The sequence below is a fragment of the Gallinula chloropus genome (genome assembly GCF_964237585.1).
Source record: "Gallinula chloropus genome assembly, chromosome: 3".
NCBI classification, from domain to species: Eukaryota; Metazoa; Chordata; class Aves; order Gruiformes; family Rallidae; genus Gallinula; species Gallinula chloropus.
Genome location: NC_140087.1, coordinates 92,407,112 through 92,425,982, shown reverse-complemented (window position 1 = coordinate 92,425,982; position 18,871 = coordinate 92,407,112). Strand labels below are relative to the sequence as shown.

The following is an 18,871-nucleotide window of genomic DNA, read 5'->3' as shown; positions in this document are numbered from 1 at the left end:
CATGTACTATTGGTCAAGCATATTGAAATTAGCATGCTCATTGAAGGGCGGGGTGGGGTGTCATTTGTGTAGTCCTTGAATTGGGTGGGTGGTTGCAATCTCCCCCTGCCACCAGTTTTTGCTGACTTCAAGCCTATCTGGCAATGCCCCAGCTCTGGCACCTGCTGTGGTGGAATGTTTCCTCTTTATCAGCCTTTCAGCTCTTCTTCAAGGACACTTTTTCTGCAAAGGGTGTTTTTTATCAGCCCTTCACCCCTTCTTCAATAGCAGGGTTGTTAGAAAAGCAAGTTAATACATTTAACCCTGAACTAAACAATGTATAAGCACTAACCCAAACACATTTCTGTCCCTGTGAAGTGGAAAAATTCCACTTTATAGATATCAAGCTGTCTTCTTTACCTTTCAGTAAGTTCAGAAGTTTATTGATGAGGAATTGTGGAGATTCTGTTTTTTATCTTTCTCTGTTTCTACTGAATTTTAAGAAGTTTTAGGGTGGGTAGGTTTGTTTTCTCAATTTGGCTGTGTTTATTTTCCAACATAAGTTGCATCATATACATTAAGAGAAAATATCAGTCTTTAACATAACTTTTGTTCCTGCCAGAAATTTCATTAAAAATATGATAGAGTATTAGCTTAAGTAGAGCACAAATTAATCCTATGTATCAAGGAAAAAAAACCCAAACAAAACATCTTTGAAATAAAATACTCCTTTGATCCTACTATCTTACTAAGATCATTATTGGTAAGAATTTATTGTATTTCTCAAAGTTAGATTTTAATTTCTCTTTTTTTTTGGTAATAATTGCAGATAAGGAATACTGAAATATGACTTCTGTATTTTGAAATTAGAATTACTACTTGCAGTTTGGGGTAGAAGGTTAAAAGAAAAGATTGTAAATATGTTGGTCATATGCTAGAAAAGAAATTTTTAAATTAAAAGAAAATTAATATTAGTAAGCAACATGACAGCATTGAAAATACCTATAAGAGAAACACAAGCTATTAAACAAGCACAACACAAGGAAGGTTAGACTAACAAAAGGTTGAACTGCTGTCCTCACAAGCTGAAATTATAGAAAATTCTTAGGGACTTTATTCATCTTTCTTTTCTTTTTTTTTTTTTTTTAAATCCATCCCTCTGTGTAATTTACAGAACAAGTTTTTGCCAAGTTTCAAAATCCTGGAAATTAAATGTAACTTCATTGTTACAAATGGTCAGATTAGAAACACTGACTGTCACCTTCCTTTGTCAACCTTTCAGTAACAGAATATTAATGAGTGTTCTATTAGCTCATGTCTTGAGAGGGCGAAAGTACAATAACCTTGCCAGCAGATATCAAAGCCTTTTTTTTTTTCCTTTGGCTCATCTTTTGTCCCATAATTTAATCCAGAGAAGCCTCAAGTGCTTGGAAAAAATTTCCAATCCTTGAATTGGATTTACTGTGGTGGTTTGACCCTGGCCGGAAGCCAGATGCCCACCAAAGTCAGTCTATCACTCTTCTTTTCAGCTGGACAGGGGAGAAAATACATGTTGAGAGGCTTAGGAGTCAAAATAAGGACAGGGAGAAAATCAGTCTGCAATGAGCGTCACGGGCAAAACAGACTCAACACAGAATAAAGGATACAAAACTGTCTAAATTATTACACTACACTGCACACACAGTGAAACCACAGTCGGATAATGAGAGGTGCCATCAGATCTTAAAGCACCTCCCCCAACTCCTCCCTTAGCAGACTTCACTTTAGTCATGACTTCGACTCTTCTCCTCCCCTTTTGTGTCACAGGGAGGGGCAGGGAATGGGGGAATGGGAGTTTCAGTCAGTTCCTTCAGGAGATGTTTTCCTACTTAGCCGGGGTGGGGGGAGGCATTCCTCACCCTTCCCCTGCTGCCCAGTGGGGTCCCACCCACAGGAGACAGTTCTTCACGAACCTGTCCAATATGAGTCCTTTCCCACAGGGCTTCAGCTCTTCACCAGGAGCCCCTGCGTGGGTCACTGCTATGGGGTGCAGTCATTTATCATAGAATGCCTCAGTCTCTCAGGCCTAGCCTGCTCCAGTCTGGTCCCCCACAGAATCACAAGCCCTCCCGCCCCCCACCCCGCCCCCGAAAACCTGCGATGTTAATATAAACAAAACACACCATGATATTTCATTCTGAAAACTGTTGTATTTTATGTTCAAGGTTTAGCCTCCATAACGGGACTGTTTTGAAGAACTAAGTCTGTAGATGCATAGAACTAAAAATACTATTTTGTAGCTTTGGATGTTTCTTGCCTTCAGATTGAATCTAATTCTAACCTTTTTTTCTATAATTTTCTCAGCTGAAAAAAACCCTTTATTTTATTATAGGTCACATACACAAAAACAAAACTAGTATTAATATGTCTTTAGCATTTCAACATTATGTATTAATGGTTCATAGATTAATCATGATGTCAATTAAATAATTACGGAACAGAGAATAAAACAGACATTCTTTTTCATCTGATTTTTTTCTTGTTATTTTTATTCTTTTCAAGCATTTGTTCTTGAAGTGTTGCTCATTATTTAGTACAGTTTCTTTCCAAATTGATTTAATGAGTAATTTTAAGCAACTCTAGGGCTTGTCTACTAATATATAGGAATATACCCACACATTTGTTCTTTCACCTCCCTAGTCATTGACTAAATTAAGTAGGTAAGATATTATGAAAAAGGTGGGGAAATGTGATCATTTAATGAGTTTAGATGTTTAATTCAAATTAGCCTTAAAATATTCATTTATTCAAAGTTTATCACCATTTCTTGATTTTATATCAACATTATCTAGTTTATTAATAAAAAACGAGGGATTTTTTGAGAAAGTATAAATCACAATTATATGTTCTGTTTGGCATAGAGCATGGCATTTGGATGTGCAGATAAATTAACATATAATAAACAGATGACCACAGTGAGAATGTGGGTTGCAATGCATTATTATAGACAACGTGCTATTTGGTTTATGCAGTGTGAACAGGACGATGAATGTGATCACATTTTCACAGTTGTTTAATTAGAGACACCTAAGTAATCTTTTAAAAACTGCACATCTCAAACAAAATCCTGTTTGCTCCAGAGACAGTATGAACTTTCACCTTCTGACAGCACAGAAGTTTACTCCAGTGACACTAAAGTAATGAGCCAGCAGTAGCATAGAACATCAAGCTTTCAATGAGACTGAAAAACCTGGCTACAAAACACAGTTGGCACAGTGCTGCATAGCTGTCAAAGTTGCCAATCACATCTTGAAAGTTTGGTTTTATATGCCAGGCAGAGATATATATACATATACACACACACATTTGTCTGCTTTTAAGATATCGAAGTACTGTGCTGTAGAGTATAAATCAATACTGCAACAGTCATAAACAGTAATGGACACGGTGGCTGCTTCCTTAGCTGCAGCTAAGTAATTAACTGGCAAGAGCTGGGATGAAAAATTTCTGCCCTCACAGAGCGCAATGTCTGCTGGAAGTAACTACAACAGCAGTGTGAGGAGACATTGCCAGGAGGCCAGACCCAGAAAGGCTGTGAAAAAGGGAGCAACAGGTTAAGAGTGAAGAAGAAAATGGGAAGAGAGGTTCCTTGTGGTCCTTGCAGTGCTTGAATCAGGATATCAAAAGAGGAAGAAGTTCTGAAAGGCTGCTGTGCCCTTGTGAGCAGCCATGACTGGCAGAGAAAACCCTCACACAATACTTTCTTAAAAAGGAGGAGTAACATTTATCTCACTTCCCATGTTTCTGCTTAATCTCTCATTACTGACTGCAATGGCCAGACATGCTGTGGGTTTTTTTTTTCCCCATTTGAATACAGTTCAAAGAGAGCGAATTGTGTGATATGATAACAGCTGCTTTAATGCATCAGTTTTCTGCAGAGGCATTTATTTTCTTCTATTTTCTAGATTTCTGTATAACGGACATTTTTTCTCAAAGTGTTTTTGTATTCTTTCTACTTGTACTGTGGGAATAGCAAGTATAAACTACATGGTATCTGCTGCTAGGAAAGACAGGTCTCAGGTCTCAAATTTGCAATATCTTAATATCATAATAAAGCTATAGGCGTACTTTTTACTATGCATATAGCAATATCAGATTGCAAGTAGAATTCCTTCACCCAGTATTACAATAGAAATTACTACTCTTTATAAAATGACATTTTTAAAAAATAGATTAGTTCTGTACCACCATTCCCCACTCCTAATTCTTATACTTCTAGGTCCTCCTCTATCAATGTATCAGAAAATTGTTGGCTAATGATGCAGAACCTGGTCTCTTAATGTCATTGTGCCTGGTATCCAGTGCTTTGCCCCCTGCCCTTTTCCCCTACATCATTTTTATATTATAAATACTTCAGTGAATGGAACATCCTGTATTTATGTTTGTACAGTGCTATGTTAATATAAAGTGGCATAAGTATATGTTGGTTTTAAATATTTATACTCTAGTCATAAAATTCAATGCAGTCAGCAAAATACTGAAGTAGAGGATCAAATTTTCCCTAAATGCCTCTTTCACAAGCATCTTCAGAAGGACCTTTTTTATCTTTGACAAAAATGTGGATGGAAGAATTTAAATATTTAATAGATTTTTACTTTGGAGGTTGCCATGTTTGTTTTTTTTTTTTCTACAAATACAACACTTTCAAGAAAGAAATGTCAAGGTGTGTTTTGTTTACACAGAACTATTTATATCTACTGCACCAACACTGTTCATGAGAACTATGCTATAACATTGACATAACAAAATAATTTATTCCACTTGTTTCTTCAAATCACTTGAGATTTTGTTAAAAAAATATTTTTATTCTGTATTTTATATCTAATTTGTTGATACAGTTCTGACTCTTGGGAATATCCAGTGTTTATGGTGAACATGTTGTAGTTTTCAGCCCTTAAGTACTTCTAAGTCAGTCTGAGCTTTGATAAAGGAAATTTTATAAGATTAGGGACAAAACTTGAATTTTAATTTTGTCTCAACTCTTCGTAGGCAGCAAAATAAACTTGAGTAATAATAAAAACATTTCAATTTCCCAAAACATTACCCACAGTTTAGTGATTTCTAATAAACCTAGATTCCCATCCTGTTCTAATAAAATCAGGAATCTTCCACTGTCTTTGGAGAGGTTGGAGCTGAGATTGTAAAGCTCAAGAAAAAAATATTTTTAGAAGAAATATCTGCTGATAAAGGACCAAATTGACAAAAGGAGTTGGGTATTGATTACGAGCTCAGCTGAAATCCCAGGCTCCAGACATTTTGCCCAACATATGCTTAGAATTTTTTAAGGTATTACTGCTTTGGCATCTGAATTCCTCAGGGGCCTAAAGTTCTACTTCTAGACACACTAAGAAAACTTTAGTCAAGTCAAGCCTTTTCACAAATTAGGTGTTATTTTATATTTGAATTCTATTAGGATATACCAAATAGACAAATTTGTGTTTACCTTATCTAAGAGAAAGAATACAGCACATACTCTGCTTTGAGTGTCAAATGCTTTTTAAATACTAAGAATTAATCTTAAGCTTTTGCAGTTTCAGTGGCATCAATTCACCCCGGTGTAAGTGTGATCTTGTAGGAGGAAACCCAAATAAATGTTTATGTCAAGCATGACACTTTTTTATGTATACCAGTAACTAATAGGATTGTTTCTTTTCTTCTTAGGGTACATTGAATCCCTACTGTGTGCTGTGGGATGATTCAAGAACGTAAGTGATGGATATTTGCTTCTATTAATATTGCAGTACCTAACAGTATCACAGAATCATAGAACCACAGAAAGGTTTTGGTTGGAAGGGAGGGACCTCAAAGGCCATCTAGTTCTACCCCCCCTGCCATGGGCAGGGACAACCTTCCCCTAGACCAGGTTGCCCAAAGGCCCATTTAACCTGGCCTCAAACACTTTCAGGGATGGGGCAGCCACAGCTTCTCTGGGTAACCTCTTCCAGCGCTTCACCAGCCTCATAGAGAAGAGTTTCTTCCTAATGTCTACTCTAAATCTACCCTTCCTCAGCTTAAAGTGTTACCCTTTATCTTATGCTCTTGACCTCATATGACCTTAATGCCCTTATAACCAGACCCTCCCTTATAACCAGACCCTCTCTAGTTTTCCTGTAGACCACTTTTAGGGACTAGAAGGCTGCTATAATATTTTCCCAGAGCCTTCCCTTCTCCAGGCTGAACAAGCCCAATTCCCTCAGCCTGTCTTCATAGGAGAGATGCTCCAGCCCTCTGATCATTTTCATGGTCTTCATCTAGACTTGCTCCAACAGGTCCACGTTCTTTTTATGTTGGGGGCTCCAGAGCTGAATGTAGTACTCCATGTGGGCAGAGTAGAGGGAGACAATCACTTCCCTCCACTTGCTGGTCACACCAGTTTTGAAGCAGCCCAAGATAAGTTTGGCTTTCTGGGTTTTGAGCACACATTGTTGTGTCATGTTTAGCTTCCCATCCGCCAACACCCCCAAATCCTTCTTCTCAGGGTTGCTCTCAATCCATTCTCCACTCACCCTGTAGTGGTGCTTGAGATTGCCCCGACCCACATGCAGGACTTTGCATTCAGCCTTGTTGAACTTCACGAGATTTGCATGGGCCCACTTCTCAAGGTCCCTCTAAATGATACCTCTTCCTTCCAGTATGTCAACCACACCACACAGCTTGGTGCCATCAGCAAACTTGCTGAGGATGCACTCGATCCCACTGTCCACATCATTGACAGAGATGTTAAACAGCGAAAGTCTCAATACCAACCCCGAGGAATGCCCCTCATTCCTGTTAACTTTATATTTAACTAGCTGGTCAGTAACTGGGTTGGTACCAGGGCAGGAAAAATCAGCTTTTCATAAAGTACTGGATTCTCCCGTCACTTGGCTTCCTTCCTGCAGCTATGGAATTGAAATATAATATCTCACCAGGAAGAGATTACTCACATAGTATTTTCAATGTGCCTTTTCAACATTAAAATGAGGATGTCTAAGAACTATAGTTCCTTGATGGTAGTTGCTGGGCAACAAGCGAGTGGGTAAATGATCAGAGAACTAGGGAAGACTCCAGTTTCTCTTCCTGCGGGGAGAAACGTACTTTTTCTGTGTGTGATATCCACAGAAATTTACTTAGTGCAAATTTTATTTATATTTAGTAAAATAATAATTTTGTACTAAATAGTGAAAGCTTACTAGCAGTCTTCTACTACTTTTTTCACCGTGGGTCCCTTCTGTAGCAAAATCGAAAAGGTCGCTGTAAAGAACTAAAGCAGTAAAATCAGTGTGCTTTAAAAAGACTTCCCCGTTCATGCAGTTGTAATTTGCTGCAATAATCTTTCACAGTAAATCTCCCGTTAAAATCGAGGTGAACTATGCTTAAATACAGATCATTTGAAGAAGGATCCCTATATGGTTGCCATATTATTTTTTCTTAATCTGATGTTGTATTTCTTGTCTGGGTATAGTATGTATGTCTTACAGTACAGTATTAGAAATCGTATGCCTGTGATGTTGTGCGTGCTTTTATCCTTGAGCTTGTGTTTACATCAGTACACAGATGGCTGAGAAAAAATGTTATAGCATAGAAATGAGAAACTGGACATGATACTAGAAATTATTACAAATACAAGTAGTACTAAGGTTTTTGGCTCTGTGAAAGAATTATAACACAGTTATTTGCCAGCAACATCATAATATTTCGTTTCAGTAAAATATGTGAGATAAAGTACATGAAAGACTTGATACTGTGTATTTTTATGTGCACATGGAATGCAAAATATTTGGAACATGTTATTTGTTTTCTCTTCACAAAGTTTTTCTTATGCTGTAGTAGTCCAGTGCTTTATTTACCATTTTTTACATGTATGATTTTAAGCACTATGCATTGTGTATTTAGAGCACATGCTCTGATTCACTGTTCCAGTCCAGAATACCAAAGGCATGTTTGCATGGCATTAGACTACCAACAAATTAAAAAAAACCCAAAACAAAAACAACAACAAAAAAACGCCAAACCATGCTGAGGATTTAATGATGTGATTAAAAGATTTCATGCAGGTATTCAGGATGAATTTATGAAGCAATTGCAAACAAATGTATTTTGTGATTGCCACTTGTTTTGCATGCATTTGTCTTCATATTGTTTATAGAAAAGTTTATTTCTACATATAAGTACTGGTTTCAGTGTGCTTCAGAATCTGAATGGAAAAGGGAATTTTTGAAACATCTAAAATTTACATAAACCTTACATAAAAGAAACACCTGCTTTTGGATTGTGAAGGGTATCTTTCCTAATCATATAATTTAATATTAGCTACTGATGATGTTAAACAAATTGAAGATTGGGTATAGTCTTGGAGATTTGTAGTTTTTTATAAAGTGATAGGAACCATTCACAATAAGATATGATGTTATCGTTAGGGTCTGCATGGACACTGCTGTCATTTGTTTTACACCTATATGTGTTATTTTATAAGAATGTTACATTACCTCTTACCTGAGTGTGCAATATCAAAAGCAAAATTCTACTTTTTTCCTCCTCCTTAGAAAAATATCCCTAATGTTAATTGTGGGAGCATTAGTTGATTTATAATTTTATCTTTGTAACGTTGTGAGTTTTTTTGTTTCAGAGTGTTTTGTTTGTATTTACTTAGGCATTGTTCAGAATTTGTATTCAGACAGCCTAAGTTTTAAATTCTGAAAGCTGTGTAAGGCCAAATCGGTTCTTATCATTTATCAATCTTAATAAATAAATTCGTAGATCACCGTAGAATTGGTTAGGTGCCTATGATGATGTTGGGTTCTTGGTAGATTGTTTTTCTTTTTTTTTCCCACTTTATTCTGTTTTAGGAATTAGCCACTCTCAGCAGCAGGCCACTATATTTCATAGATTAATAGCTTCATCTACACTGCAAAACCTGCAGAGCTGTACTGTACTTCCTTCCTTCCAAACTGGGTAGTTTTTGCATAACCGGGATTTGGCAAGCGTTTTGGAATAAGCCCAAGAAAAAGTAGCCTGCTTCTAGTTGAAGGTACTTAACTAATCAGTAGCCTATGCTGAGACAGGTGTTTTAAATTAAGTGCTTTTCAGATGAAAACTGTTTGCTTTTATCATCATCATACAGGCAGCAGTAGCCTTCAATGGGTTTTACCACCTTTTTAGCCACCTCTCCCACATCTGCATCTGTATGCATTGAAAGTTCACATTTGCTAAATGATACTTCCTCCACTGATCTTGTCAGCTTAATACTTCTCCAACAGCAGGGGCAGCTTTGTCTATCTCAGTTTTGACACTGATTGTCAGGAGATTGATTGATTGATTGATTGATTGATTGATCAAGGTTTCCTGACATCCATCCTGCAAGAAAGCTCTGGTTCTGTGAGATGTTTGATCACAGAATTATTGAATGGCTTGGGTTAGAAAGGGCCTCAAAGACAACCTAGTTCCAACCCCCTTTCCATGGGCAGGGACATGGGCAGGACTCTCCAGTGGACCAGGTTGCCCAAAGCCCCATCCAACTTGGCCTTTAACACTGACAGGGAGGAGACAGACACAGCTTCTCTAGGCAACCTGTTCTAGTGCTTCACCACCCTCATATTGAAGAATTATTTTCCTTATATCTAATCTAAATCTGCCCTCTTTTAGTTTAAAGTCATTACCCCTTGTCTTATTACTACAGCCCCTGAAAAAAGAGTCCCTCCCCAGCTTTCCTGTAGGACCCCAGGTGCTCACACCAGATCATCAGATGTATCCTACTGCCATTGCTCTCTGATGATTTGTTCATCCCAACTTTTTCAAAAGCAGGTTTAATCCATTCTTTCTATGAGATTCGATGATTCTTCCCCGTGATGGTATTTTATAAGGTTTTCCATTTATCAAGCTGTGCCCTGTCCGTAGGCACCTAGTCAAATGCACGTACAATATTTGGACAGTGCAACTAAAGAATAAAATATCCTGTCATGTATTACAGAGGGCAAACTCAAATCCAATAATTCGGTATTTTATTTCAGTTGATTTTCCCAAAATATAGAGCACATCTGTCTGTGTTGATTGAAACCAGGCTTTTTATGAGTTCTTGTGTTTCCTTTCGTATTTCCAGCTCCCCTACATGAAGCTGGTAGTATAAATGGTAGTGACTTCTCCACCCTCAGAAATCTGAGTGATATCTTTGTCCATTCATTTCAGAAAATGTATTCTAGATGTGGCCTTTAATAAAATCTTAGGATACTGAATACTTCTCCTTTCAGTGCATGGGAAAAAGTGAAATATTTGTAATTGATGTTCTGATGAGAAAAAACTTTGCTCCTTAAACAAAACAAACAAACCCATCTTTTCTCTTTTGCATTGTCTGCAAAACTGTTAGTATTACATTAATTTCAGTGTCTCAGTCCATAAAAAGAAAGAAGCTGATCAGCTGCTAGGGCTGATTTTCCCACCCCACAGAAGTGATTTTAAAGATTTTAAGATGAAACAAACTTCTGTAAGTTTTTCTCCTCTTACTCCTACTGTTCTGGAAAAGAAAATTTGGGAGAGAGAGACAGAAGAGCCAGCCTCCATCAGAAAGCAATCCAATGATTAGAGTATCTACCTGGGTACCTCCAGGACTGGCCTTCAATTTTTCCTTTACAGAAATTACTTGAGGAGTTTGAAACACACTTTACAGCCTCACAAGAGTAGCCCATGCCTGCTGAGCTGTTGGCTCCTCTGGAGTGTTATTCAAAATGTGTCCTGCTGGAACTCTGCCATATTATTTAGGAAATAATCATGTGTTAGGGACCTGATTCCCACCACCTCTATATTTAATTTTACCACTCTATCCATGTGTTTGTCACCATACCACACTGAAATCTTAGCCATATCACTGTCTGGGTTTTTTCCTAGCACTGTTTTTCTTTATGTAAGCCTGGGCAAGGCTGTGTAAGCCTGGGGGATCAAACAATCCTTATATGCCTGCATACATTTCCATTTTAAAAATGCCATTTACTGTGGCTGTTTCGTAGGCTGAATAGTTTTCTTGAACTCTGTTGTCTTCTCTGGTGCTTATATCTGAGGTAGGTGACATAAAGGACTAAATGGAGCTCTAAGATCCATGAAAGTTTGGCCTGTCAAAATTAGTAACTTTTCTTAGTGGACCCAGCCCCTGGACTCTTGAACCAGGGTGCAGAATTGAAACCACAGTAAGAGGCTGGAAACTTGGTGCAGCAGGACTGAACATCACGAGCACCACCCTCATGTGCAACCCTCAGCAGCACCATCACAATGAGGGTGTGGAGGGTGGAATAGAAATGGTGAGTCACTAGAAGGAGGTGGCATCTCACATGAGAGTTTCAATTGTCACTGAGTGATTAGCAAAACTCAGGTGTTCGTTCTTTTAGAAATATGTTGGATGCAATGTGGGCACATGTGTTCTCCACAGGGCAGTATCAGTGGTTGCTGGTGTGCTCCACAGCTCTACGTGCTGCAACATGACATCTCACAGCACTGGGTGAGGAAAGGGCTTTAGTGTTCCGGGGCTCTTTTCTGCCAGTTGCTGCAGAAGGATGTTATAACAGTATGACAGCATTTTATTTGTCCATATGTGTGCTCATAACAGTTTGTGCCTGCTGAATATAACATTGGCAGAAGTACAATGCAATTAGCTGAAATTTTTAATATTCCAAGGATTTTGACCTGGTTCAGTTTTAGTTTAGGGCAAGTGGTAGGTCTGTTCTTTTTCTTTTTTTCCACATTGCCATAAAAATTTACATTGATGACGGTTTAGTTTTTGTACCCTGAAGCTATGTGAAACTATGAATGCCTACATATAAGAAATAAGAAATAGTATAAATTTATATAACTTCAGGATTTCACTCCAGATATAACATCCTCTGTTAAAAAGAGAGTTAAAAGTAGTCTACATTTACTTTTTTTTTTTTTTAAATTATCCCCTAGAACTTTTAATTCTTTTTCTTCTATTGTCCCTGGATAGAGTTGTGGAGAAATAGTCTATAAAGGATTTTGTTCAAAGAAAATAAAGAAGAGTCTACCAAGTTAATTGTGATTTTCTCACAGATTTCCCTGTGGGGCAAATGATACTGAGCTTTAGGCTATAAGGTTGCATGCATAGCAGCAGAACAACTTTTGCATATTTTCTAGCATTATGTTAAAAAACATCAATCTGCTTTGTCTCTCTCCTCTCTGGTTGTTTTTTTACAAATGGTAATGTTTTTTTACAATGATGGACCATTGCAGTTATTCTTTGTTTAGCCTAGCTGTGCAAGCCTTTGAAAATGTATTCTAGAGGACTTCGTAACTCACATCAAAACATCTCAAGCTAATCATCAAAAAATTAGAATAACCTAAATCAGAATTTTCTTCCAGAAATATGAATAGTAGCCTCTCCTTACTTTATATTACTTTAAAGTCAAATTACTTTTGTCACCAGAAAGTTATTGAGGAAATATGTTTTTCTATAAGTAGAAAAAAATTAAATACAAATACTTCTTGTAAACATAGTTTGGCAATATATGCCAGCTGAAGCTTTGCTTCTTCCAACACCTTTGGTCAGACTTGTTGGTCCAGCTTTTCATTCAGACTTTGCTTCTTTGGTATTCTTCAAGGCAGAAAATCTTTCCATGTTGGCTCCTGTTCTTATGTTTGTGAATGTAATGGAAGGGTTAACATTAATGAACCTGTTCAAAAGATAAAAGCCTTCTGGAGTACCTACTTTTATGAATAACTTTCCATAATGGAACCTGTGTAATAGCATACTGCGTAACCTTCCTTCACTGGTAATCTTGCATAAAGAACTGAAAGACCCCACCAGAATTGTAGTCTTTTTCACTAAATCTGTATGGAATGAAAAACCTGATCCAAACTCTCTTCAAGAAAACCAAAAGGCTTTGACTGATTTGAATCGGATCAGATCACGGGACAAAGTACTGATCAAGCCATGAAAGCCTAAGTTTAATTTTTTTAAAATTTAAAAACTCCTAAGATTATACTGTAATGAAGGAGTACTTAGTTCTGGAATGCATAGGTATTGTACAATACAAAATGGAGTGTCTTTATGTTGAAAAAGAGTCAGACCAAAATTTTCCAGGCTTAAGTCATACACAAAATGAATCAGTATATATGGGAGGAATTTATAATTTAGTTCTTTTTTATAACACTGCTTTTCACTAACACCTACACCACAATGAACAGAGCTTACATGGGCTGCTGAGATTTATAGCAAAAAAGGAAATCAAATTAATTCTTGTTAATATGTTTGCTTTCTTTTTAATTTTTACTGGGTGATTAATCAACTACACTTGTTGAGAACTCAATTGCTATTTATTGCCTTTATGTAAATGTAGATTTTTTCTGAAACTAAAAATAGTGGTTTCTTGTAATATCAAGCAATTATAATTCTGAAACATGAATAAAAAGAACTAGTGGCTGTATCTTGATAACCAAATTTAATGATTTGAGTTGGAATTCTGACAGATTTTTTAGTGTATAGTGAAGGCAGAAGATAATTAAGCAGTTTGGATAAACTTTAGATCAGAAACAAATTTGTCCTAATTTGTTTTTGTATCTATGTTTCCTGATAAACTCGTGGATGTTACCAAGTCAAATAAAATGTCATCATTCTTTCCCTAGTAATAACTCACCATGAAATGCAACAGATGGGATCTGTGAATTCAGTGTGGGGTTTGACTTTGACTTTTGTAGGGGAAAACAGTGTTCACCAAATCCAATACAGCTTCCAAAAGTACCATTATAGCACAATTGCAACTGCAAAAGTTTATCAACCTTTCTTATTTATATCATCTAACTCTTAAAAATGTGTTACACTTGTAGATTTAAAACCAGTTTAACACAGAGATGGGTACCATCCTCCCTGATTTACAGATACAGGAAACTGTCATAATGAAAGCAAAGCTGTTTGTCCAAGGTTGTTCACCAAACCCCAGTAGAGATAGAGTTCCAAATCCCTGAGTTCTAATTTAATGCTCTCTAGCTGTTCTCAAAGCCAGTGCAATTTCCCTGACATGCAGATATCTAATGTTTAAATAGTTTTTATAATGATATTTCTTTTGTTTTCCTCATTCATTCTGCTGAGCTGATGTCTGTTGCCTATCCTGGAGAATTTAACTTTGTTTATCCAGCAAAAGTAGTGCAGCAGCACTAAAGGTCCTTGTATTAAAATGAAATCTATTTGCATCATCAAAGAAGATGAAAAATCTGGGGAATATTGCTTATCCATGCGACAAGGAGCTGTGGGAAGTACCCTTCTGCCATTCTTTCCTAATTCCTTTGACAACAGGGGCACAGATCATGTGCATAAAAAGTAAATAATGTTGTGTAGTTTTACGATGACATGTATTTGTTACTTTTAAACTGTTTTGCAGTCAGTACAAAAAAGACAGAGCCATAACTGGTATAAATACACCTACTTTTAGTACTATGATGAGAAGAATATAATACAATGCATTTTTGCGCATTGGCGGAACTTTATTTTCAAATGCATGGATCTAAACCTGATTGAGGTTTCCTGAATTAATAACTATTCTCTCTGATAAATCAAATATTATGTAATTCATTGAAGTCTAGTCTGTCTGCTAAAACTGTAAAACTCTATCAAAAAAAAAGTCAAACTCTGCCATGTTTATCAAGTGTTGCCATAAGTATACACCTCTAATGCTGTATCAGCATCTCACTGATCTCACAGGTATCTTTACACGTAATTAATCTTTAGCTGAATCTCTGTGCCATAGTTAAACATGAGCAGATTCAGCTAAATCTCTTCCTGGACCAGTCACTAGAGGGAAGCAGAGACCTTCACGTGCCTATCCATGACGTCAATCAATGTCTATGTCCTCACTGTCAAAATCCGGTCAGTATTCAATCTAAAATTTTGAAAAAGGCCTATTTGGTGGGAAGCCACCCTTTAAAAAAGAAGAAGAAGAAGAAGAAAAAAAGCCAAAACCCCCCACACCAAAAAAATCCTAAACTTAACAAAAAACCCACAACCATTGTCACTAAAAAATAGTTATTTTCATTAATTTTTTTGAAAAATTTCAATCCAGAAAAGAAGCTCAGCACATAAAGATGCATTTAAGACTTTATTTCTTTGAAGCATCCCAATATTCAGAAAAATGCACTGAAGAGTTGGTACCATAGTACTATGATCTTGCATCATTTATGTGTGGAAAAAACTAAGATAAAATATACCAGTTGCCTGACATCTTTTGCTGATCCTTTCTTAGTTATCCATGTTTTGTCTGTGGTACTCTGAATTTCATCCTGTATAGACAATACTTAAGTGTATACCAGGTAAACAGTTCATGAAAACATCAAGTCATTAAATAAGGACATTTCCACACAGAGAAAACATGAAGTATGTATGAACTTATATTTACCTTCCAATCTATGAGGCATTATATGTGGGGTAGGTTTACCATATAGTATGTTTTTATAGTATTCAGTTCAGCCCTGTTGTTCGTACTGAGAGTACAACTCAATTTACCATTCTCTCCTATGAATGAGGCTTGTTGAATTCCCTTGAAATGGAAACAATAGATGCTAACTTTACACTTCCAGGTGTTTGATTAAAGGAATATACATGGTATATTTAAAAAATAAAAATTAAATTCCCAGAAGTAAGGATAAAATACTAAATATAATATTTGGGCTTTAACAGTTAAAAATCTAAATGCTCTAAATACTATAGGGACAATATTTATAGTACATATCATTTAATTTTAACAGAAGAACTTTTATTAAGCTTAAGCTATGCAGGATAGCCAGACCTTAATGAGAGTAATACAAATGTATATTAGGATCTAAACAGGTTTAAATGGAAGGTAATATGCTACAGCTTCAAGCAAAGCGATTTAATGAAAAAAACCCTGTTGTGTTGAATAGCTGCTAGATTATTGCTGAATAGATTTTTAGCCAAAAGGATGGTGTATTTGTGATGATTTTTTAATGTTATCATCATGTCTGATAATGCTGAGTAAGAGAGATTTTTTGCATAGCTAGTTAACTATATGTAATATACATATGCATTCAAGGGGTATGCTGGGAATAACAGCATGAAATCCATGTTATTCTAAAAAAAGGAGAATATAATTCTAAATTTCACAGGTTATGATTTCCAATGCTGCATGTTATCCTAATGATATAGTTACTAGTGGTTGTCTTCTCTGTTCCATCTTCCCACAACTCTGTGGAAGCAGTTATGCTTGTCTTTTAAATTACAGCATCATAGGATCATCAAGGTTGGAAAAGACCTTCAAGATAATCAAATCCAATCCCTAGTCCTACACCACTGCAACCACTAAATCATCCTCTGAAGGGCATCTACCCATTTTTTAAACACCCTCAGGGACAGTGACTTCGACACCTCCCTGGGCAGCCTGTTCCAGTGCTTCTCCACTCTTTTGGTGGAGAATTTTTTCCTAACATCCAATCTGAACTTCTCTTGGTGCAACTTGAGACCATTTCCTCTTGTCTCATCACTAGTCACTAGGGAGAAGAGGCCAACACCCTCCTCACTGCAACCTTCTTTCAGGTAGCTGTAGAAAGTGATAAAGTCTCCCTTCAGCCTCCTCTTCTCCAGGATGAACAGCCCCAGCTCTCTCAGTCTCAAAAATATCCTAGTAATGTATCTTTGCATATATTAAAAGCATTAATTAAAATGCTATCATGTTACTATCTGTTCATTACTTAACATAAATATGTTCCTGATGTCAAGTTTATCCATAGATCCTTTGAAGGCCCAGGCTTAAACACCATGCCAGATTGAGACCATAGATCCAGAATCTTTCAACAGGTATTGGCACAAATCCAGGAGTGATTCCATCAACTTGAGTGACAGTAATTAAGAGTTTGCCTATACTGACATATAGAGCAAAACAGAACCAGCAAATCAAAGCAAGATCACTCCTTACAATGAATTTGATATATTTGTATGCTTAGCCTGTAAGGAGTACATTATTTTAACCAGACTTAAAACTAAATCCTTTAGGTGTGTATGACTGCATGATTGCAATTTTGACTGCAATATAAATCTATTTGATGTCTTGAATACAGGAGAGAGGCAGTAGTATTCAGGAGAGAGCCTAATCTCTTTTTAAGCAGATTATACTTTAAAGGTTGTAGCATGTACAAGAAAAAGTCAATAACATCTTTTTCTATGGACATTACTCATTTTCATCCCATTCTTTTTCTTCTTTCTCCCTTTTCTTGTAAGTGGACAGTCAAACATCTGGTGTTTTAGGTACACAAAGTGTGTGTGCACTCACACACATACTTCATCATTTCATGTACACACAGAAATTAAAATTGTTGAGGAATAAGGCATATTAAACACCACCCCTAGAAATACAACTGAAAATATGAAACATTATTTTCTTTATTGTACTACACAGCAAGGCATGCTCTGCATGGTGCAGTATATATTTATTTGATGTCAGATTCTACATGCTCCTAATATTATTTGTATTAGATGACATCTACCAATCTGAAGTTAGATAACATAAACCTTAATGTCAATGACATTGTATTTTCTTCATTGTAAATGAAGAAAAGCTATACTAAATCTACTAAAACCATGTGTTATCTCTCTCTTATTTCTTACTTTCTCTGTACTGAGTATATGTTTTGTTTTTCATCTGAAGCAGACCAATCTGTTCTCATATTTTTGTAAATGATTTACACATGAAAACCCTGATCAGACACAAACTTCTTTTCCATGGAGGTTTTTCCAGTAAAGAGAATCATTTTCATTATAGCAAAGGAAAATATTCAGGTGTCCTAGTATCATAGTGAATGCTTTAGCCAAAATTAGACACCAAGGTGCTTTTACATCCATAACCCTGTGACCTAGCCACTAGAATTACTCATCTTTCTTTAGCCTGGCAAATGTCTAGCACTTGTAGAAGAATCCACGTGGTCCTGGATTCACACTCACCATCCTCCAAAAATAGTAACATCTCTTGTGTGGCATTTTATGGATCCAGGAAAGACTAGTGTGTAGGTGCACAACCGTCTAAGAGTGATGATGCAAGTTGAATTTCCAGACAAAAAGCATCTTAATCTCAGGAGAACACAAAAGCTGCTTGTTCAGACAGTTGTGGGAAAGAACCAGGAAAGACTGGGAGTGAGGTGAGAACATATTTTCCTACACATTCTGCTGTGTATGTGTTTTCTAGATATACTGGGCATCCTATTTTAGAGATAATCTTCTTTTACAACCTCTTTGTGCTGCTGCCAGCTCAAATTATTACCCAAACATAATTGTATAACCTTCACAACTATTTTTCCTTTTAGTTTGTCTAGACCTTTAAATTTTCAATTTATTTTGATTAATTCAATAATATCTGAGAAAACTTGTATCACAGAAGCCAACGAAGACCCAGGTCAGTGCTTTGGGGATGTGCCTAAGTTCTTGATATTATTTGTATAGATCATCAGTAGCCAACTTTACAGCTGTTGTTTGTAATACTTTCCCTTCTGGAGGTTTTTTTTTTTTTGTTGTTTTAAGAGAAGGCATTTTACAAATGCAAGCTGATAGAAATGTGAGAATATCTTATTGACATAAGAAAAGATTCAAGCACTTTTTTTGCCATATTTACTTCAAGAGTCAAAGATAAGCATAGGAGCCAGAAACATAAGCCATTGAATGCAGCAGCAGCATGATTTATTGTCCTTAAACTTGGTGTCAAAATGTCCTGGACAGCCAAATGAGAGGTAAGAAGTGAGTGACTCACAGCAGCTAAACAAGACACCTACCCTTTCCTTTAACCAGACTAAGCCAGAAATCTGCATAGAACTAGGAAACTGGGCATAATTGATATGGAAATATGTTTGAGTAGGCCCTAGAATTAATAGTTTACATTAAAGA

The 18,871-nt window shown here is 36.5% G+C and overlaps 1 protein-coding gene across 1 annotated transcript in view; it reads left to right on the top strand.

The window, feature by feature from the left end:
* Positions 1-18,871, top strand: part of ADGRB3 (adhesion G protein-coupled receptor B3) — a gene marked incomplete at its 5' end in the record, with an annotated part of 463,681 nt that overhangs the window by 270,534 nt on the left and 174,276 nt on the right. The window contains one exon of the mRNA XM_084262372.1: positions 5,680-5,723. Within this exon, the coding sequence (XP_084118498.1) occupies positions 5,680-5,723 (44 nt within the window). The remainder of the gene's footprint in view (positions 1-5,679; positions 5,724-18,871) is intronic.